General features: G+C 38.4%; 1 protein-coding gene across 1 annotated transcript in view; it reads right to left on the reverse strand.

The window, feature by feature from the left end:
- The window catches only part of LOC124605904 (coiled-coil and C2 domain-containing protein 2A), a 348,984-nt gene that overhangs the window by 240,577 nt on the left and 84,718 nt on the right, over positions 1-23,689 (reverse strand). The window contains exon 7 of the mRNA XM_047137851.1: positions 1,905-2,137. Coding sequence (XP_046993807.1) covers positions 1,905-2,137 — 233 coding nt within the window. The remainder of the gene's footprint in view (positions 1-1,904; positions 2,138-23,689) is intronic.

The following is a 23,689-nucleotide window of genomic DNA, read 5'->3' on the forward strand; positions in this document are numbered from 1 at the left end:
ATCTGATGACTTGGGGAATAGGGAAGAGGAAGTACAACAGCAGTTGGACATGTGGGAACGAACAGTACAAGAATATGGGATGAAATTTAGTATAAGTAAGAGTGAGATGATTATCACAACAAGAACGAGGGAGAGAGTAACAACTGGAATAACAATTGGTGGGGAATGATTGAGAAGAGTAGGGAGATGGAAAAAATGACAGAGAAATAAACAAGCAGGGGAGAAAAGCAGAAGCATTTCGGAAGAGTGTCAGAAGCCTGATACGGAGCAAGGATGTACCCCAAATCAGTGAAAAGGTTATGTACTGGTCATACTATGCCCCAGTCCTAAAACACGCATCCGAAACCTGGGTTATGAAAGGAAGAGAGAAAAGCAAAGCACAAGGTAGCATGATGAAATTCTTGAGGAACAGTATTGGAGTGACAAAGATAGACAGATTAAGAAATGAGAGGATCAGAGAGTTAATGAAGGTGGAACCATTGCAGGAGGAGATAGAGAAATCAAGGCTGAGATGGTAAGGGCATGTTAAGCGAATGGAGGAGCAGAGGATAACCAGGAGGATACATGAGATGAAACTGGAAGGAAAGAGACCAAGAGGAAGACTGAGAGACAGATATCTGAAAGGAGTGGAGGAATACATCCAGAAGAAAGGAGAAGACTGGACCAAGGTGAAGACGGAGAGATGGTGGCAAGATAGAAGACGATGGAGAGGCTTATGTTCTAAACAGACCCGGCCAGAGGCTGGAATCTGCCCAAGATGATGATGATGATGATGATGAATTCGTCTCTGAGATCAGGACAATCTCTTACGTTCCTTTCAGGGAGAATAAGTTTTCTGTTGTTCATATTTTCTTGTTGCTTTCTTATAGAAAAAAAAAACTTCTAATGTACAATGCTACCTGGGTGCAATCTTGTTTTCAGCACGCACCGTAACGCATTGAGATACTTTATGAACAATATTTGCACATATATATTTAAAAATTATTTGTATTGTTACATAGTGACCATTTAAAGGTGGGGAACTGTTTACTTATTTCTGTTGAAGTATCCAGCTGTGAGCTGGATAATGCTGTCAATGATAATTTTAATCTACATCTGAAAACAGTAATACTGCCTGACAAATGTTTATTTTTGCTGGTAGAGTCTAGAAGAGATTTGTAGCAATATGTTTTAGACATAAGTAGGATCAGTGGGGGTAATCAAATAATTTTCCCTTCAGCATTGTACTGTTAAATATCAGTATTACTCTTACAGCAAATAATTTGCTGACAGTTTCATTGAAGTATAAATGCATTGCATAGCCATATTGAATATTCTAAACAAACATGCACACAAAATGCATATATGCACTAAATTCAATGAATTATTCCAAACTGTAGTTAAATACACAGGGAGAAAGAAATGGACTGTCAAAACAAAGCCATCACATTTAATTATGCAAGTACTGTGTACTGTAACAGGAGCCAAACTGTCCCAAAAATCATTAGAGATCACATAAGTTGTTATGTCACTGAAAAGCAAAAACAGTTCTGTTTACAATCATATTTCAGTTAGAGTATCAAAATCTTGTGCTGGCTTTATAGCTCCAGTCTTGTGTTATCTTTGTCATGAGTCAATGGGACAAGGTATACTTTCTAAAAGAGTGCAATACACAGCTGCAGCATCTAATTATAAAATATTTTTGTAAAATAAAAGAATACTCCTGTTGATGAAATACAATACATGTATTTCAATGCGCCAATGGAGATGTCATTTAAATGATGTGGTTGTTTTATCTCAGTAAGAGATTTTATGGTCTACTTCAATGGGCCCAATATATGCAACACATTTCTAATATTTACATCCTATTTACATTGGATTCTAATTTCATGGGTCAGGATTTTATACAATGGTACTTCCCTTACCTGGAAAATGAAGGATCTTGATCCACAGAATTATTATTGTTCAAACTGATGACAACATCTGGTTCTCCAGGAGGGCGAAAGCTCTCACGAAAACTGTTGGCAAGGTCTGAACGTACAGCTGCATCATCTAAATCAGTGTAAGTTTCTGTTTGTGACTCATGTTCATTCTCATTCTCAGTACTTCCAGAACTATTTGTCGGTTCACCTTTCCCTTGTAACTTCTTCGATATATGCTAAACAGATGCATTGTATATTTCAGTATAGCTTATTTACCAATGACCAAAATATTGTTGCCCTTATTGACTAGTTTTGATCAAGGAAAAATTTAAAATCAAAAGAAATAACAACATTCTGCCAGAGTCTGGCTTCAGCTGCCAAAACTGTGATCATATGTATGTGAGTTGCATTTGCATGTGTGTGTGTGTGTGGGAGGGGGGGGGAGGGGGGGTGTGTGTTGTCTATTTTTGACAAAGGGATTGTTGGCCAAAAGCTTATTTTGTGACAAGCTTTTTGTTGTACCTATCTGCAACTCAGCATCTCCGCTATATGGTGAGTAGCAACTATCCCTTTTATAATATTGTGAAATAAAAAGGTCTCATTTTTACTGGTGTCACCTCATACAGACTGCACTTCATAAAATTCTATTGGGAAATAAAGATGGAAAATACTTTCATTTAGAAGCTGGTAGCAGGGAGAGGTTCAGCTAAAAGCAAACAGAAACATAAAATGATCTCACTTTTACTGGTACAATCTTATTACACTTTCATGTGACTGCACTTCATAGAATTGTGTTATGCACCAGAGCAGAAAAGGGGAATGAACTCAACTCAATTTTTCTTAAGTACATGCCTGCATAGCCACAGATGACAGCATGCAGATATGACACAGCTACGCAGCAGAAAGAAACAATCAAACTTTAAGCTCCTCAGATACATGAGTGCATTTTGCTTCATTGGCATCAATTACCAAGTACGAGTTACACATTCAACAAAATGTCCACTGAGAGAGAGACAGAGATGTATTTTTTAGGTCTTGTGACATGAAGCAACAAGCGTTACCTCTGACAGAATAACACATTTTAGACACCTGACAGTGCAGTTAAGAGCCTGTAACAAATTGTAACCCTTTTGTGGGCACATTTTGTTGTAGCAACTCAGCAAAGATATTTTTTTGTTATCCTACATTAATTCTGATCAACTGACTATATTTATTTTTTGATAATTTTATTTTTGTGATTTAGGACCAAAAACAATGGTTGTAAATGGATTTCCAACTTCTCTTTTGTGAGTTGTTATGTTTTGCCATTACAAGTAAAAAAATTAAGATCAGTGTTTCCTGTTTTTATTTTATCTTTCCTTTCACTTTATTCAAAAAATAATTGTTCCCAATATTAAAGTTTACTTACCACAATGTGAAAACAAGCCTTGAAACTTTATCATGCAATAAAGGTATGAGCTAAAAATAATTGTTTCCAATATTAAAGTTTACTTGCCACAATGTGAAAACAATCCTTGAAACTTTATCATGCAATAAAGGTATGAGCTAATACTGGTCACTGTAACGTGTATTGCAGAAGTGAAGGAATGTGTTCCGACAATAGTAGTGATCCCATGACAAACAGAACCTATTTGTTGTGGCAGTTTTCATACACTTGGTGCAGAGTACTACCATGTTAGGCAAAGACAGAGGTAGTAAGATGTATTTCCAAAAGCTTTGGGATACCATTAAGTTGGTGGTAAGTATGTTCTCAAGGACCACAAATGATAGATTAATTTTGTGGTACGTATACTTCCCACGTCCCTCCAGAAACTACTTTGGTGGTAACCATGCTTCCCAACAACCATTAAAACACCATTGTTTAGTGGGACATATCCTTCCCACAGTCCTGACGGCTATATTTCACAACAAACAGAAATTACAGCTGGTGTAGTAGACTGCCACTAGATGTCAGGAGTATACAGAAGTGGTAACACATATTCCCTTAAACACTGTAAAGAAATATGTTTGCTGGGAAGTATATCCTCGAGGGCCTGCAAAAGGGTTAAACAAAAATGGTGGAATGAGGACTGCAGATGACTGGTAATGAAGCAGGTCACATTCAGTCATAATAAACAAAGCCTCACGTCATTACCTTGAACATGCTGCTTCCCATTCCCGAGATGGCAACATTCAAGTAACCACCACCTGCCACTCGTAGCACTTCATATTGTGGCTGCCTACCACATCACTGAGGGTCTTCCACCATCAGTACATCTCACAGTGTTTATCATATTAACATCATTGTCAGTCCTGGGTGAGAGGGCCATTCAGCACCTCTATTCCTGCTCGTCACTGCAAGCACTTCCTGGTGCCATGGTGCGAGTCGAAAGAGTTCACTGCACAATACTGAAAAAGCTAAGCCATTACATTTAGACTGGGATACCTATTTAAATTTTGTGGTGGGTATGTATAATTTGAAAGTTCACACAGGAACTGGTCATTCACCATACAAACCAATGTATGAGAGGTAAATTCTGTCACTTTCTGACATGATTCAGCCAAAATTAGGGACACAAGGTTAATCAATGAAACTGTTTGTCAAGCAGTTAAGAGAAGTTTGTCAGGGAGTAAACTATGCCAACACAAGGGCTGTGGAAAATAAGGAACAGTTGGTAAATGTGCTAGTAAAACACCGCAATACAGTACAGGGCAGTGAGTACTGCTAACAAACTCTTATACCCTGAAGGGCAACACTGGAGTTCTTAATGCTTCACTGTTACAGATGAGCTCTTTGCATTCTGTGCTCAGGCTGCTTTTATTATAGCTGTACTGCTTGCCAAATGCTGGTGCCTGTACTGAGAGTGGCATTCTGCTTGAGGGGGGGAAAAAAAAAAGAAATGTGTTTTCGAAAGATCTTTGATGAGCAGCATCATGTACACTGCATATTTTCGTATTACAATATGCTGCATATTTTCATATTACAAAAATATAAATTCGACTTCTGCCAAACACAGCACGTTAGTTTCCAAAGTGTTGGAATAGAGACTGCAGTGCACTTTTTTAAGCCAATCATAGCTCATGTCATGTGATCTTGCCAGCCAATGACAGCAGATATTCAGAGCATAGGACTCGTGATGCAGTCAAACAATAGCAACATCACTGTTAAGTAGCATGAACACACAAATAGGAATTACTGTACATAGTGTAGCTACAAGAAAAGCTAAGGTTTCACACATAATACTGGTCTTTTTAGTGTGTGTTACACTTCTAAGATACATTACATAAATGTGCCAGTAAAATTTTAAACAACGACATTAATGTCTCGTCTTCTGGACTTGAAATTATTCTAAGTGGCTGCTCCTCAAAGTGTTAAGTCTTAAATGAGAGTCAAACGCTCTGTGATTTAACAAATCATCTTGCGTGTAAGGAAATTTCCTTTGAGAATAACGCTTTTTAAAGAACCATTCGCAATATTTTCCCACGACCTCTTAGACATGGGTTCGTTACAGCAACTGCCAGATAGCAGCCAGAAAACAGCGTTACTGTGCGTAGGCAGCTATGATGATGTAGAAATCCCATATGTTCATACATATATGGCATTAAGAGATCTTACAAGATGTCATAAAAGAAATATGACATCAGAGGATACACCAAGAGCATAGTAATTCCATATACCATACTAAAATGCATAATTCGGCTTAACGGGCACATTCATACGTCCAGATTCACAATGAAGTAGCTCACAACCTGATATTACACTTTTCAGTGTGCTTTTCAGAATGCAAATTTTCTTGGAGCACCATTACTGCATTGTCTCATGTTTGGTCCTTTATTATGACATAATGCCATTACATGCCAGAAGATGAAAATGTGCACTTGAAATTCAGTGAACAGTTGAAACTAGTCAAAAGTGTGGAATGAAAAACTTTGTTTCTTATAAATTAACTGCACCTGTGGAAAAGATTACCAAAAGCCACATTTATTTAGAAAAAAAAAGAAAAAAAATTGTTGTGCAAAGCAATTTATGCTTGACTGCCAAAAACATGGAAATAAAATAAAATCAGAAAACTGAAACTAATAACATACTTTAGCATTCTGTAATTATGTGAATGTATTTTAATTCACTTGATAGCTCCAGTAAACGAAGAGGAAAAGCAAAATCTCTAAATGTAAACAGGCGTCACTATCCCCCTTCCCACTACAATTCAGACTGCTCTGCGCATGCATGAATCTGGCAGCCTGGCACACCAGAAAAATTTTTCTGGGTAGCATGACTGCTTCTGGGTACTGCTGCAGCCACGCTTCTAGTAGCCAGAAGCGGGAGAAGGTACTGCTCATACGAAATGCAACTGCACATGCACATGAGCCCGCTGGCAACTGCTCAAAACGAACTTAAAGTAAACTGTTGTGACGTTGCACTCATCGGGAGCAGTTTGGTGTTATGAAGTATTCCACAGTCCTCATCCTAAAGTGTTTGACACATTTTGATTTTGGCAGACGCTTGTGGGTGCATTGTGTTTTGTTGTTGTAAATGGCGTATTTCCTTCGCAACTTAAGTTTTATTTTGGTTTTATTATCTTGTTTATATTTTATTGCTGCAGTATTATTCTGCAGTAGCAGGATACAGTAAAATTTTGTTAGACTATCAGTCTTACCAGTCAAAATTACAAAAATTTAACTGAAGACTAAAACACCCGCATCTAGCCATCCTGATTTAGGTTTTCCGTGATTTCCCTAAATCACTCCAGGTAAATGCCGGGATGGTTCCTTTGAAAGGGCATGGCCGACTTCCTATCCCATACTTCCCTAATCCAATGAGACCGATGACCTCACTGTCTGGTCTCCTTCCCCAAACAACCCAACCCCTACTAAAGCAACGAAAAATTCCCAGAATACTAAATAATTCCTGGATTTTTCCCAGTTTTCTCCTGCATAAAAAATTACTGTTTTTTTCCAGATTTCCCAGTGTCCCAGACTGTATACATCCTGTTAAATTAAGTAAAACAACGCACAAAACTTTAAAGATTTTGCCGAGGTAAAAACACATTGCGTAAACTTTGCACATGGTTGATTTCAGCTCATACATTGCAGTGAATGAAATGTAGATATGATATTGAAATTTAGAGCAGAATGATTCCTCGTTTCATTCTTGAGTTGTTGTTGTGGTCTTCAGTCCTGAGACTGGTTTGATGCAGCTCTCTATGCTACTGCAACCTACATCCTTGTGAATCTGTTTAGTATATTCATCTCTTGGTCTCCCTCTACGATTTTTACCCTCCATGCTGCCCTCCAATATTAAATTGGTGATCCCTAGATGACTCACAATATGCCCTAACAGCCAATCCCTTCTTCTAGTCAAGCTGCGCCACAAATTTCTCTTCTCTCCAATTCTATTCAATACTTCCTCATTAGTTATGTGATCTACCCACCTAATCTTCAGCATTCTTCTGTAGCACCACATTTCGAAAGCTTCTATTCTCTTCTTGTCTAAACTATTTATTGTCCACATTTCACTTCCATACATGGCTACACTCCATGCAAATACTTTCAGAAACAACTTCCTGACACTTAAATCTATACTCGATGTTAACAAATTTCTCTTCTTCAGAAACGCTTTCCTTGTCATTGCCAGTCTACATTTTATATCCTCTCTACTTCGACCATCATCAGTTATTTTGCTCTCCAAATAAGAAAACTCCTTTACTACTTTAAGTGTCTCGTTTCCTAATCTAATTCCGGCAGTATCACCCAATTTAATTTGACTACATTTCATTATCCTCATTTTGCTTTTGTTGATGTTCATCTTATATCCTCCTTTCAAGACACTGTCCATTCCATTCAATTGCTCTTCCTGGTCCTTTCCTGTCTCTGACAGAATTACAATGTCGTCAGTGAACCTCAAAGTTGTTATTACTTCTCCATGGATTTTAATTCCCACTCCGAATTTTTCTTTTGTTTCCTTTACTGCTTGCTCAATATACAGATCGAATAACATCAGGGATAGGCTACAACCCTGTCTCACTCTCTTCCCAACCACTGCTTCCCTTTCATGCCCCTCAACTCTTATAACTGCCATCTGGTTTCTGTACCAATTGTAAATAGCATTTCGCTCCCTGTATTTTACCCCTGCCACCTTCAGAATTTGAAAGAGAGTATTCCAGTCAACATTGTCAAAAGTTTTCTCTAAGTCTACGAATGCTGGAAATGTAGGTTTGTCTTTCCTTAATCTATTTTCTAAGATAAGTCGTAGGGTCAGTATTGCCTCACGTGTTCCAACATTTCTACGGAATCCAAACTGATCTTGCACGAGGTCGGCTTCTACCAGTTTTTCCATTCCTCTGTAAAGAATTCGTGTTAGTATTTTGCTGCAGTGGCTTATTAAACTGATAGTTCGGCAATTTTCACATCTGTCAACACCTGCTTTCTTTGGGATTTGAATTATTATATTGTTCTTGAAGTCTGAGGGTATTTCTCCTGTCTCATACATCTTGCTCACCAGATGGTAGAATTTTGTCAGGACTGGCTCTCCCAAGGCTATCAGAAGTTCTAATGGGATGTTGTCTACTCCCGGGGCCTTGTTTTGACTTAGGTCTTTCAGTGCTCTGTCAAACTCTTCACGCAGTATCGTATCTCCCATTTCATCTTCATCTACATTCTCTTCCATTCCTATAATATTGTCCTTAAGAACATCGCCATTGTATAGACCCTCTATGTACTCCTTCCACCTTTCTGCTTTCCCTTCCTTGCTTAGTACTGGGTTTCCATCTGAGCTCTTGATATTCATGCAAATCGTTCTCTTTTCTCCAAAGGTCTCTTTAATTTTCCTGTAGGCAGTATCTATCCCCTAGTGAGATAAGCCTCTACATCCTTCCATTTGTCCTCTAGCCATCCCTGCTTAGCCATTTTGCACTTCCTGTTGATCTCATTTTTGAGACGTTTGTATTCCTTTTTGCCTGCTTCATTTACTGCATTTTTGTATTTTCTGCTATCATCAATTGAATTCAATATCTCTTCTGTTACCCAAGGATTTCTATTAGCCCTCATCTTTTTACCAACTTGATCCTCTGCTACCTTCAATATTTCATCTCTCAAAGCTACCCATTCTTCTTCTACTGTATTTCCTTCCCCATTCTTGTCAATCGTTCTCTAATGCTCTCCCTGAAGCTCTCTACAGCCTCTGGTTCTTTCAGTTTATCCAGGTCCCATCTCCTCAATTTCCCACCTTTTTGCAGTTTCTTCAGTTTTAATCTACAATTCATAACCAATAGATTGTGGTCAGAGTCCACATCTGCCCCTGGAAATGTCTTACAATTTAAAACCTGGTTCCTGAATCTCTGTCTTACCATTATATAACCTATCTGATACCTTCCAGTATCTCCAGGCTTCTTCCCTGTGTACAACCTTCTTTCATGATTCTTGAATTATTTGGTTTCATATCCAAAGGATGGTTGCACACGACATGCACATTTGTTCGCATCCTTCTGCATTGCAAATCGTTTGACCATATCAGTCATCACATATCATAAATGATTCAAGATATCAAAACGGGGTTTTCTGTAAATAACAGCATGCAATGAGGGACATATGTTGTATGACAAACACTCAATTTTTTTTTAAATTCGATAAGATATGGTAGTAACGGGTCTGCAGCAGTGAGAGGTCAGCATCTCAGGATCCATTCAGATGTCCACAGTACAGCAGAAAAATCCAAGCTTTGTGCATCTACATTACCAAAACACTTGGGAACAAACATAGCAGGATGTGTATACACACCCACAGCAGTGAAAGAGTTAACAAAGTATCAGAGACCATACCATACCACATCACCCAAATGACTTAGCCAGTAAACGTAAAACTACAACCACTGACTAAAACATGTGCATGTCATTACAGTGAAGTCATTTAAAGGAGCAATTGACACATCACCACATGTTCCATCACTTCAGCAGAAAAGGAGAAGTGGCCTAAGAAAAGAGAAGATATATGCAATGTACCATATGAAGTTAGATCTATGGGACAAATAGGGTGATTCAACATGTTTTTATACTCTAGATGTACATGGGTTATGTTGGGATACATGTTCGGGTAACTGGGTAAACATTTTTCATTTGCTTGTCTTTGATTCTTTAGGTATACAATGATCCAAAGGAGGGAGGGGGCTGATGGTAATTCATTTTCTCTTAGGTGGTGTACCAGTGATGATGTCCAGAAGGATGGTCATAATACTACTACACTTTTGCAGAGGAAGCATGATTCAGGACCAGCCTCTGAACACTGGGATTTTGTTCTCAGGGCAAGCATATGTGAGACTCACAAATCACAAGTGGACAATTAAATTGACATTCAACATTTGAAAGGTGTGAAACGAAGTCTCAGGACAGCAGAACATGTCCACAGAGTTGCACAAAGAGGCAATGAAAGGAGAAATACAGTATTAGCTGAAGTGCAAAATGAATATCACAAGTTAAAGCTTTCCTATGAAAAGTTAAGGGCTCATTTACAGTAACTGATGGAAGTAGATCCATGATCACTACTACAGAAGACAACAGGATGGCTGGATGCAGATGGGAAGCTATTAAAAATGGTGCTCAGGACAGCAAACGACAATGGTACAGAAAGCAGGAACAACATAAAAGGGAATCATAGAGGAGACGGCAGAAGATACAAAAGCAATGGTCTGTTTGTATGTGACACAATTAGCAAATGTGGAACAAGGAATACTGTATATTATCAAGACAGTGGAAAAGTTAATGACAGAATTAGAGCAGTACATGTGGAGCACCATGAATACCCTGATTAGTGATTGAAAGGAGGTGCACTTGATGAAATGATAGTAGTATTGAAGTTATTTATTGTAAACATTAGTAGACAGTTTGGAGGGTGTGAGGACTGAAATTGAATTGTTGCAGGAAGCAGTTCATCATGTCACCCATGTACATATGAGTGTGATACTGCTAACCCAGCCCATGTGGAGTTGCTAATCTCCCATGGGCATCTCCCCACATGGCAGATAGGGGAATGTTTACCAGTGGGAAAATAAAATACCTGGAGCAGACCAGAATTGGCAACTGCTGCTTTGGGTCTCCATAGGCCAAGGGAAGAAATCCCTGAATAAAAACTACCTGTCCTCAGGTAGAGATTGGACCTAGGGTTGACAGCCCACTCTGTAAAGAATACCTGTTATGAAACTTCAACAAAGAAAAACAAGATGGATAAAAGATGACAGATATGGCATGGACAAGGTTATGGTGGGTGTGCAACAAAATGATGGAGACAAGCAAATTGAGAAAAGAAAGAGAAAAATATGAAGCACAAATCAGATTTATTTGTCAGTACTTGGAATATGAGATCATTATACCACTCTGAAGTGATGCAAGGCCAAATAATGAACCTGAAGCAGAGCCTCAGAGCATTGCAAGAAGCAAGATGAACTAGGAGTGGAAACCTACAAAAGAAAGAAGCAAACATATTTTATAGATAAAGCAAAAGGAACCATGTGTTCAGGACAGGATTTGTAGTGCATCACCAAATAAAGCACTTAGTAACAGGACCATCCCTTTAAACCCAAGATACCAGCACTTAGGATAAAAGGTAAATTCTTCAATTATTCCATAATTAATATCCACGTAGCAACTGAAGAATCAGAGGATGAGGAGAAAGAAGCTTTCTATGAATCTCTGGCAAGAACATATGATGAATGATCAGGGCACAATACAAAAATACTACCCAGACACCTAAATCCCAGGTGGGAAGAGAACAGATATATAGACCAATAATTGGTATCTATAATAAACATGCAATAAGTTATGACAACAGGACAAGTTTGATACTATTTGCAGCATCTAGAAACATGGTGGCTAGCTTCATATTGTTCCCACAGAAGGAAATACATAAGGGAATACCAGATGGAAATACAATAAATCAGATCAACCATGTACTAACTGATGCAAGGCACAAGTCAAACTTAATGGATGTAAGGGGCTTAAGGGGTCCAAATATAGACACAAATCACTTCCTATTTTGGGCACAGGTGAAGGCAAGAATGTCTAACACAGTGAAAGGAACCCAGCCTAGGACAAATAAATGTAACATCATAGCTTTAAAATCAGAGGAAGCAAGGGAATGATAGCAGAAGAAAATAATTCAGGCTCTTGAAAATGCTGGAGAACGTAACAACATTGAAGACCAATGGGAAAAGATAAAAAAAAGTGCAGATAGCGGCAGATGAGATAATTGGAAACAGCGTGTGGCAGAAAAGAACCTTGTGGTTCAATACCAAATGTGAAACAGTAACAAACAAAAGAAATGAAGCACACAAAAGATCAGTACAACCACATTAAACCATGAGGATAATGGATGAATATAAAGAAAAATGGAAAATTGAAAAAAGGACCCACCAAAGGAAAAAGAGGGAATGGATGAAGAGAAATACTGAAGAAATGGAGCTTCTGAGGGGTACAAATAAAGCAAGGAAATTTCATAGAGAGGTGAATACGACAGGGAAACATTTCCGAGTCAGAACAAGTTTAATAAAAGATAGGAAGGGGGAAATTATTAGTCAAGAGAAGGAGATATGCAAGAGGTGGTGTGGCTACTTTGATAAACTTCTTAATTTGAGATCGATTGTACCAAGGAACCCAACAGAAATACAAGAGGAAGAGGATCCAGATAAAAATGAGGACCTATTTGATGTACAAGAGATGAGAACTGCAATGAGAATAATACAGAACAACAATAGAGAAGAAAATATCTTGGTGAGAGGAATGACTTTTCATAAATCTGTGCAGATAGTGGCCTATGCGGATGACATCGTCATAGTACCAAGAACTCTGATGGCAATGAAAGAGACATTCACCACACTTGAACAGGCCAGCAGGAATAAAGGACTAAATATTGACAAACAGAAAACAAAATAACTAGCTGCTGGGAAAGTGCACAAGGAGAATATGGCAGCCAAAATAACGAGGGTTGTTATACCTTCGAAAGAGTCAATCATTTCAAGTACCTGGGCTCAACTCTACCCAGTCTAGATGATAGCTAATGTGAAATAAATACACTAATTGCACCCAATAAAGCTCATTTCACCTTAACGAAGCTTCTATCTTTGAGGCTCATGACTAGAAACACAGAATTAACCATTCATAGAACACTGATCAGACCCTTGCTTACGTACACCTCTGAAACTCGGCCTCTGACAGCAAAGGACACTGAATTGCTGGATCCATTTGAGAGAAGGATACTCATAGAACAATCAACCCAATTTGTGAAAGGGGAAGATGGAGGAGGCAATATAACCATGAGTTGTATGCAAAGATCAGCCGATTAGAATAATTGCGAAGTCATCTACGCCGAGATAGGCTGGACACGTGGTATGGCTGAATGACATGGAAATACTAAAAAGATTTTACAAAGAAAGTCAGGTGGACAGAGAGGATGTGGTCAACTGAAAACTAAATGGGAGGATGGAGTCACATAAGACCTTCAGAAGATGGGCTACAGAAATTGGAAAATGCTCGCAAGGGACCAGGATAAATGGAAGGAGATAGCAGAAGATGCCAAGACTCATCATGAATTGTAGAGCCACAGAAGAAGAAGACTGCTAACTCAGCAGCAATTTCTGATAGGGTTACAACAAATACAGAGGGTAGCACTGACTGAGCTAGTTTCGACATCACCCATAAAGTTTCTGGTAGCAGTCAAAAATGCAAAATACTGATATTTTATAATCCATCCATACCCAATTAAGTGGAACACCATCAATAAACAGGTACAAGTACAGACTCACAGAGTGTTATTAGTCTCAGAATAAAAAGATTCTCATGTACTTATGTCTGTAGTAGATCTAAAGAATGGTATCACAAAGAATGTTACTATTTATCCAGTCACAGTAGTGCAGACTAATGAACAGGCATTTCAAATGAAACAATTTCTTGGGAAAATGGAAGTGGCAGAGTGTAAAGGGAAGCACTAGCCCCATAGCATGTCATTCTCAATGGAGAGAAGTCTTCTGAAGTAAGAGTGATTTCAGGTGTGCCGAAGGAGAGCACTGTAGGACCGTTGCTATTCACAATATACATAAATGACCTTGTGGATAACATCAGAAGTTCACTGAGGCTTTTTTCGGATTGGAAATGGCTCTGAGCACTATGGGACTTAACATCTGTGGTCATCAGTCCTCTAGAACTTAGAACTACTTAAACCTAACTAACCTAAGGACATCACACACATCCATGCCCGAGGCAGGATTCGAACCTGCGACTGTAGCGGTCACGCTATTCCAGGCTGAAGCGGTTAGAAACGCACGGCCACACCGGCCGGCTGCTTTTTTCGGATGATGCTGTGGTATATCGAGAGGTTGTAACAATGGAAAATTGTACTGAAATGCAGGAGGATCTGCAGCAAATTGACGCATGGGGCAGGGAATGGCAATTGAATCTCAATGTAGACAAGTGTAATGTGCTGTGAATACATAGAAAGAAAGATCCTTTACCATTTAGCTACAATATAGCAGGTCAGCAACTGGAAGCAGTTAATTCCATAAAATATCTGGGAGTAGGCATTAGGAGTGATTTAAAATGGAATGATCATATAAAGTTGATTGTCTGTAAAGCAGATGCCAGACTGAGATTCATTGGAAGAATCCTAAGGAAATGCAATCCGAAAACAAAGGAAGTAGGTTACAGTACACTTGTTCGCCTACTACTTGAATATTGCTCACCAGTGTGGGATCCATACCAGATAGGGCTGATAGGAGAGATAGAGAAGATCCAATGGAGAGCAGGATCATTTAGTAATTGTGAAAGCATTACAGAGATGATAGATAAACTCCAGTGGAACTGCAGGAGAGACACTCAGTAGCTCGGTACCGGCTTTTGTTGAAGTTTCAAGAACATACCTTCACTGAGGAGTCAAGCAGTATATTGCTCCCTCCTATGTATATCCCGCGAAGAGACCATGAGAGATTAGAGCCCACATGGAGGCATACCGACAATCTTTCTTTCCATGAACAATACGAGACTGGAATAAAAGGGAGAATCGATAGAGGTACTCAAGGTAACCTCCGCCACACACCGTCAGGTAGCTTGCGGAGTATGGATGTAGATGTAGATGTAGACAGCCACATTTTCAGAAAATTGGATACTACTGGATTTACTCCATATTTTCACCAGAAACAGTGATTGTCAACTGTTACAGAAGTGGAAGACCAACAGAGATGACAAAATTAAAATTTTAAAACAGCAGATAACTAATCATCAGAGTGAAGTGTGACATTTGTACTGGCTGGAAGAATCATTATGCATACTATCTGTACAGACGTAACATTCCTTATCAACACCTGGATTCCAGCCTATTACACTCTTTAGATCATAGAAAAAGGAAGAATTTCAGTTGACTAGATGCTACAACATGTAAAGCAATATCATGAGAAATGCAAGCAAAACATAATAATTGTTAATGTAACCACAACAAGCATTATCCTGAATCTGCTACTCATTTGTGCAATTTACTTCTGCTTAAATGTAAAATATTCCATTCAAATGAATCACCAATCCATCAAATACTCATGGAACATTACACACCAGTGATAAGAATTAAGAATAGAAACTGTAAATTGTATTAGAAGTAGGTAACTGACCAAAAACACAATATAAGTTTAGGTAGTTAATTTACACAGACTAAGCTTAGGAGCCTTACAGTTCAATTCAAGAAGCAACCAAGTGATTGATCTCAGAGTAATGTAAAATTGTGAATAAAAAGCATATATGGTGCTGTAACTACGAAATTTGTATATGTTCAACTTCATAGTTTATGTATGAAGTTTGTGTGGTGTCACCGCCAGACACCACACTTGCTAGGTGGTAGCCTTTAAATCAGCCGCGGTCCATTAGTATACGTCGGACCCGTGTGTCGCCACTATCAGTGATTTCAGACCGAGCGCCGCCACACAGCAGGTCTAGAGAGACTTCCTAGCACTCGCCCCAGTTGTACAACCGACTTTTCTAGCGATGGTTCACTGATAAAATACGCTCTCATTTGCCGAGACGATAGTTAGCATAGCCTTCAGCTACGTCATTTGCTATGACCTAGCAAGGCGCCAGTACCAGTTACTATTGATACTGTAATGATGTACCGTCAAGAGCGACGTTCACCATTAATGGATTAAAGTTAAGTATTCCACCAACTACGTCCGTTTTTTCTAAATTCTAATTTCCTTGTCCTGTTCCAGACCTCACGCCAACCTGCGTGAGCTAAAATGCATGCCTTTCGGCTTCCTCTAGTAACACGGTGTTGGCTCTCCTGCCAACCACAACAGTTTGTGCCTGATTTGGCTACTAGAAGTCAGCTGGCCTGCTAGTCTGACAGCAGTTGCATGTGCAGCCTGCCAGCTGCACCCCAGTTAGAATTAATAACTATTCAGGCAGGAGTGCAAGGTTCCACTGGCCACTTGTGTGTTGTCTGCTGCACATACTTTGTCTCTCATGTGTTTATGCCTTTTCATTCTTGGGTTAGAATATAGAGACTAGTTTGGTAATGGACAGAGAAAGCAAATTTGGGCTAAATTTCTTGCAGAAGAGGGGATTAACAAAACAAGAAACATAATCAGTACAGCCAAAAATACCTATCCCGGATCCAAGATAGTGATAAGTGGAATTTTACACAAAAGATCAGTTAGTGATGGCTACATAGACAGGATAAATGACTGGATGCAAAATCTGTGTGATACTTTAGGGATAGTATTTTTACATCTTAATAAGTTTGTAACCAATAAGTGTCTAGGACAGGATGGACTCCACATGAATAGGTTAAGCTCTAAAACTTGCAGTAAAGTGTTGGCAGATGTGTGTGCCTTAATAAAAAAACATGGGTAACTGACTTTTAGTAAAGGGGGTGATAATTTAAATAAGGCTACAAAAAATATTAGATGTGTTTCTGCCAGTAAAACGGATCATCTAATGTACTAGAAAAAATTGAAAAACAGAAATCAGAAAGCAAAGCAAAGGTAAGTGCTCAATCAAATAATCCAGAAAAAATGGTTCATAATTTTATGCTGTTCCATCAGAATGTTCAGTCTCTGTGCAATAAATTAATAGAATTGCAAATAATGCTTTCAAATGAATTAAATGATGCTTCTGTGTTATGTCTTAATGAGCACTGATTAAGAGAGGATATATTACAAACAGTAAACATAAAAAAATATGAATTGGCAGCCTACACTTGTAGAAAGCAACTTCAATGTAGAAGAAACTGAGAAACTGCATCTTTGTCAGAAAAGGAATACCTTACAAAAATACAGAACAACCAAAGACACTAAATAGGCAAAAGGATTTTGCAATATCATCCACAGAATTACTATCACATAAAACAACTGTAGTATGCCTTTACAGATCTCCTGAGGAAGACATAAAAAACTTTCTTCAACATATGGAAAAAACTTTAATTCTAACTGTAAAAAATAAACAAATACTCCTTATATGTGGTGATTTCAATATAGACTTTAGGAAGCCCCATAAAATAAGAATAGAACTATTGAATCTCTTATTTTCTTGTAGCTTGAAAATCACAACACATTCCCCAACACGAGAAACTAGCTCTACAAAATCCACGATAGACCAAATAATAATTAACTATAATCAACAACATTACATAGCAGAAATAATAAAGACTGGACTTGGAGACCACTATGGACAAAACATGAGTTTCAATATTGAATGTGATAAGGCCAACAAACTGACAAGTACATATGAGACCCGATCTTACAATGACCAGAATGAAACTTCCTGGCAGATTAAAACTGTGTGCCTGACCGAGACTCGAACTCGGGACCTTTGCCTTTCGCGGCCAAGTGCTCTACCATCTGAGCTACCAAAGCACGACTCACGCCCGGTACTCACAGCTTTACTTCTGCCAGTATCTCGTCTCCTACCTTCCAAACTTTACAGAAGCTCTCCTGCAGGAGAGCTCTCGCAGGAGAGCTTCGGTAAAGTTTGGAATGTAGGAGACGAGATACTGGCAGAAGTAAAGCTGTGAGTACCGGGCGTGAGTCGTGCTTCGGTAGCTCAGCTGGTAGAGCACTTGCCCGCGAAAGGCAAAGGTCCCGAGTTCGAGTCTCGGTCGGGCACACAGTTTTAATCTGCCAGGAAGTTTCATATCAGCGCACACTCCGCTGCAGAGTGAAAATCTCATTCTGGAAATGACCAGAATACTGAAATACTTAGAAATCGTTTAAAGAAAGAATCATGGGAACAAATTTATGGAGCTGGAAATATACCTGACAAATATCTTTATGGATACAATTAAATATCATTTTGATGTTGCATTTCCACTTAAATTTAGGAGGTCAAAACTCACTCACACAAACAAATGGATCACTACATGTATCAGAAAATCATGTGCAGAGAAACGATTCCTCTACAAAGTTACAAAAACATGTCACATAACACCAGAATTTGACAGGTATTTTAAAAACTATAAAATAATTCTGAAGACAGTAATAAAAAGTGCCAAAATGCTGGAAACTGACAGACACATAAGAAATGCATCAAATAAAATGAAAGCTGTTTAGTATACTGTAAAGATGGACACAGGAAGTAACAAAATAAAAACTAATAACATACATTTGATAAAAATTTGCACATTATCTGCAAATCACAGGAGTTGGCTAACACATTTAACAGTTATTTTGTAAATGTAGCAGAAAAACTTATTGAGCAAAATGTCACCCATAAACATCCCCCACAGGTAACACCAAAAATTGAACAGGTAGAAAAAACAATATTTCTCATATCAACTAATACACGAGAAGTACAGCAAGAAATCAAGCTTCTAAAATCAAAACATTCATCAGGAAAAGATAACATACCAGATTTTGTTGTAAAAAATGTGTAGACTTATTTTCTGAACCACTGACATATCTTGTAAACCTATCCTTCTCAACTGGCAGCTTTCCAACATGTTCAGAAATAGCTGAAGTTCAACCACTTCACAAGAAAGGAAACCAGGAAGAGGTGTCAAACTATAGACCAGTTTCTCTACTGTCTGTGTTTTCTAAAATTCTAGAGAAACTCTTTTACAAGAGACTGCCAAATTCCATAGATAAATATAATATGCTAACAGCATCTCAAAATGGTTTCAGGAGAAATCACTCTACGGAAACAGCTATCTTTTCTTTGCCGAGCCCTGCTTCTGTACAGTAAGCGAATACCTAACCAAACAAAACAAAACTGCCTTACCAATTAGGGCTGTTTTCATAAAATGTGTAGAGTAAGAAAATATTGTATAATTTTATCTTTTCTTAAAATGATGTCTGAAAAAAAAAGAAAAGTCAAGGAATGTGTATTGTAATTAATTAATGGTCCAATATCTTTTGTACACTGTACAGTCCTAGATTCACAGGACCAATAAATAAATAAATGACTGTTATGTCCCAGAACAGAAAAGGGAAGGAAATTAAATTTTTCTTAAGTTCACACCAGCACAACCACAAGTGAACAAGGCACAGGTGGTGACATAGCTAAAGCAGCAGAAAGAAACAATCAAACTGTGAGGTGGTCACGTACATGAGCACACATTGCTATATTGGCATCAATTGCCAAGCATGGGTTAGACATTCAGCAAAATGTCAACCGAGAGAGGGGATGGAGATGTTAGTTCGTTAGCTCTTGTGAAGCAACATGCATTATCTTGGATGTAATAACACATTATAGAGACCTGACAGTGCAGTTAAGAACCTGTAACAAATTGTTCAGCAGATACAGGAGAACAAGGACTGCTAACAACTAGTAAAGAAGTAGGCAACATTTGGTCATAACAAACAGTCATTACCTCATGCTAGTGTCCATAACACTCCAGTTCTCCAGTTCTGAATTCAGTTAGTCATTAGGATCAATGGCATTTACACTTATAGCACTCAATTCAATTATTATTACGGTGTAGTGATAGCCATGTGTTAGATGTGCCAGCACTTCTCATGAATACATTGCTTGCCATTCCTGAGATGTCAACATCCAAGTTACCACAACCTGCCACTCATGTAACTTTCCAACGGTCACCACCTACCACACTTGTGATGGGGAGACGAGGGTCTTTCAACACCAGTCCAACTTGTGGTGCTTATTGCACTAACATCATTGTCACTGCTGGATGAGAGGATCATCTGGTGTCTTTCTTTCTAATCATCGCTCACTTCCAGGTACCAGGGTCTAACAGCCCAGAGGGGCCAGGATCATTGACTACACAACTTTTGACAGTGTAGAACACCCAATCGGTCATCACAGGTCATTGCCATCTTCCAGAGCGGGTTCAAGGACACTCTAAAACAGTGTGGGGCAATCATATATGCTACAGCTTTGCCTGAAGACTGCATGATGGCAACTGACAAGTATTCAGCCAAACTGATGGAGTAGCGGCTTTGGTGACCAGTGGAACCAAGCTGACAACAGGAGTCAGCTGAATTCCACTGTGTCACTGGCATGAGGTTTCAGCTGAGGCTGACAAGAAGATACAGAACTGTAAATCTGAACCAATACATGTTAAAATGCTAATCATCCTTTATTCATGCTGAAAGACACTCTAAAGGTCCACATCAGCATCCTAACAACATAGTGGTGTCTCTACTCGGCACCCCTACAATTCTCTTGGAAAATAAAGATAGAATTTCATTTAACAGTTAGCAGCAGGGAGAAGTTCAACCAAAAGCTAACAGAAACATAACTGCTCTTCCTAGAATTATATTGGAAAACAGAGGTAAGAAAGGTTTACATTTACCATTTGGCAGCAGGCTGAAGTTCAGCCAAAAGCTATCATAAATGTTAGCATGCAGAACATACTGAAGGAAATGTGCCTATTCTGAGATAATTTAAATCATGAAGTACTAATGATGTGTGTTACCAAGTTACAGCACTACTGCTGCAACTCAATAGCTGTGATGCCATGCCCACTTCACCATGAAATCAGTCTGGACTTTACCTCTTGTTACAAGTGAAACCCAGTGTGCAGTAAATGTTTGTCTTTAATTGTCCTCTTGAATCATTTTCCCATTAACCACTGTTGCTGTTGTTAACCAGTTTTCATCTTCCTCAAACCTGCTGCCATCTCCTTGCTTCTGCACATTTACATCTTTTTTTCTTTTAATCTCTTTTAGCTTTTATTGTCACTCTGTCTTCATTACTTTCATCTTCTCCACCTAATGTTTATTATTTTAATTCTATCTATAACTGCTCATTTTTAGTTTTGGTATAACCTTTTCTTATCTGTGGCATGCTCATTTTGTAACACATCACTTTTAAATATCCTCATCCAGTGCAAATGTTTGTGCTAGTCTTGCCTCATTGTATTTCCCTTGATGGAAAATTCTGTGTGACTTCTCGGCTCAATTTCTGAATAGCCACAACTACAGTATGTCAAATCCATTATTCTCTTTTTGGATGGAAGAATTTCTAGTTACAAAAACTAAAACTTGCATCTGTGCTTGGATATATTCATTGCCAGTCACCATTTTTATTTGATTTTAGTTTAATTCCAGGAATTATTTTCTCACTAGATGTTCCTACCCATGGGTCTCACGCTAATTATGGAAGAGTGCTAGTGATTTTGTAGTTTAAATCAGGAGATTAACAAAACAATAACTTGATCATTGCAAAGTGCATGGCAGAGGGTACTCAGCACAGTAGAACACATTAGGGTTTCTTCCCATGAAACTGAGTATAGAGTGCAGGGAGAATGACAGCTGAAATATGGTTTCAGCTAAACTGGTTGAATCTAAACATATCTAAGATTCATACGATGCAAATCAAATCCAAACTGCCAAATTTTTGCAGATTAAGATTATGCACAACCAACAAGGTATAGAAGAAATCAACTCAGTGAAAGTTTTAGGTTTAAATTTGGATAAAGCTTTGAGCTAGCAGGCAGACACTGAGTAGCTAGTTAGCAAACTAAGCAGCTTAGCATTTGCAGTGCAAATATTATCAACAGCAGTTGACATGGACATGGAAAAAGTAGCATATATAAGTTATTAAAATTTTATTTTTATGGGGATCTGCAGACTCTAAATGATTAATAAAAGAAAACACAGTCTGTAGTAGGCTGTAATGTAGCAGATCTTTATTTAAATCATGTGATTAGCTTGTTGTGATGACTTGTCATTTTCAAGCACATGTGTAATATTACATATTACTTGTCAAACTGTCAAATCATTTTTCACTACACGTAAGTAGTAGATGTTATATTCAGGCCTTACATTGAAGATGGATCCACATTAACGTGACAACTTTAAACATCCTATTGGGAACTTAGAGCCAAGTCTCAAACTCTGCAACTACACTTTTGTGGAATTATTGGCTGCCTTCAAGCATCTACTAATTCAAGTTTTCAACAGTTCTGTAATGCTCTCCTGTGAGTTAAACAAACCTATGACCACTCAAGCCATCTATCTTTGTCTATGTGCAACTTCCCTTGTTACTAGTATTAGGTAAGGGTCCAACACACTTAGCAATTTTCTGAGACGGTGCACATAAGTGATTTGAAAGCAGTCTCATTTGCAGACTGACTAAAATCTTTGCAATATCCTGCCAATGGACAGAAGTCTATCTTCTGCTTTACCTTTGGCTATGCCTCTGTGAGCATTCAATATTATATTTCTACAATTTGTTATACATAGATATTTGTACAAGGTGACTGATTCCATTGGTGACTCATTGACACTTTAGTCATAGATTACTACTTATTTGCATTTTGTGAAATGCAAAATTGCATATTTCTGAACATTTAGAGTATGTTGACAATCTTTACACCACTTTGGAGGCTTATTCAGATCTGATAAAATGCAGGTGCAGATTTTTTTCAGACTGTAATTCATTAGAGATAACTGCATCATCTGCAAAAAGTTGGAGTTGTTCTTAATACTGTCTGTCAGATAATTAATATAGAATATGAACAACAAGAATACAAACACTCTTTCCTGGGTCACATCTGAACTTACTTTTGATTTTACTTTTGTTGATGACTTGTCATCCAAGGCAACATGCTGTGTCTACCCTACCAAGGAATCTTTAATCCAGTCACAATTTTTGTTTGATACTTCATACAATCAAACTAACAATGCACCTGTGGCCTAGGGGTGGCATCTTTGATTAGTATTCAAAACGTCCTGGATTCCAGGTTTGAACCCTGACACTGCTTAAAGTTTGAATAGAAATCATCATAAATGGCAACTGAAGACTTCCAGCAAAAAAAGTCACCCTCATTCTGCCGCTGGCATTGTCAAAGAGGGTGGAGGAGGAGACAGAGTGTCAAGGCACTCTTTGCCATTGGGTTGAGAAACTGCCCCTATAAGATGGAAGAATCAGCAATGATCAACAGCATGAGGATGCAGAAGACAATGGCAACCACTGCATTAAGCATACATAATGTGTATTTGCACGACATATGTCCTGTAATTGAAATGGTATCATGATGATCTCTCCAATGGCAAAATATTCCAGACTAGTCCTCCATTCAGATCTCCAGGAAGGCACTGCCATGGGGTAGGTGATCATGAGAAAAAAGATAATATTCTGTGAGTCATGACATGGAGTGTCAGAAATCTGAGGATGGTAGGGAAGCTAGAAAATCTGGAAAGAGAAATGCTAAAGCCCAATCTATATACAGTGAGGATCAGTGAACTGAAATGGCAAAAAGAATGGTAAGATTCACTGATGACTTTGCTACCCTCAGTAAAAGTGAAGAAGAATTACAGGATCTGTTGAATGGAATGAACAGTCTAATGAATACAGAATATGGATTGAGAGTACATCAAAGAAAGACTA

This window comes from Schistocerca americana, chromosome 3, assembly GCF_021461395.2.
Source record: "Schistocerca americana isolate TAMUIC-IGC-003095 chromosome 3, iqSchAmer2.1, whole genome shotgun sequence".
NCBI lineage: Eukaryota > Metazoa > Arthropoda > Insecta > Orthoptera > Acrididae > Schistocerca > Schistocerca americana.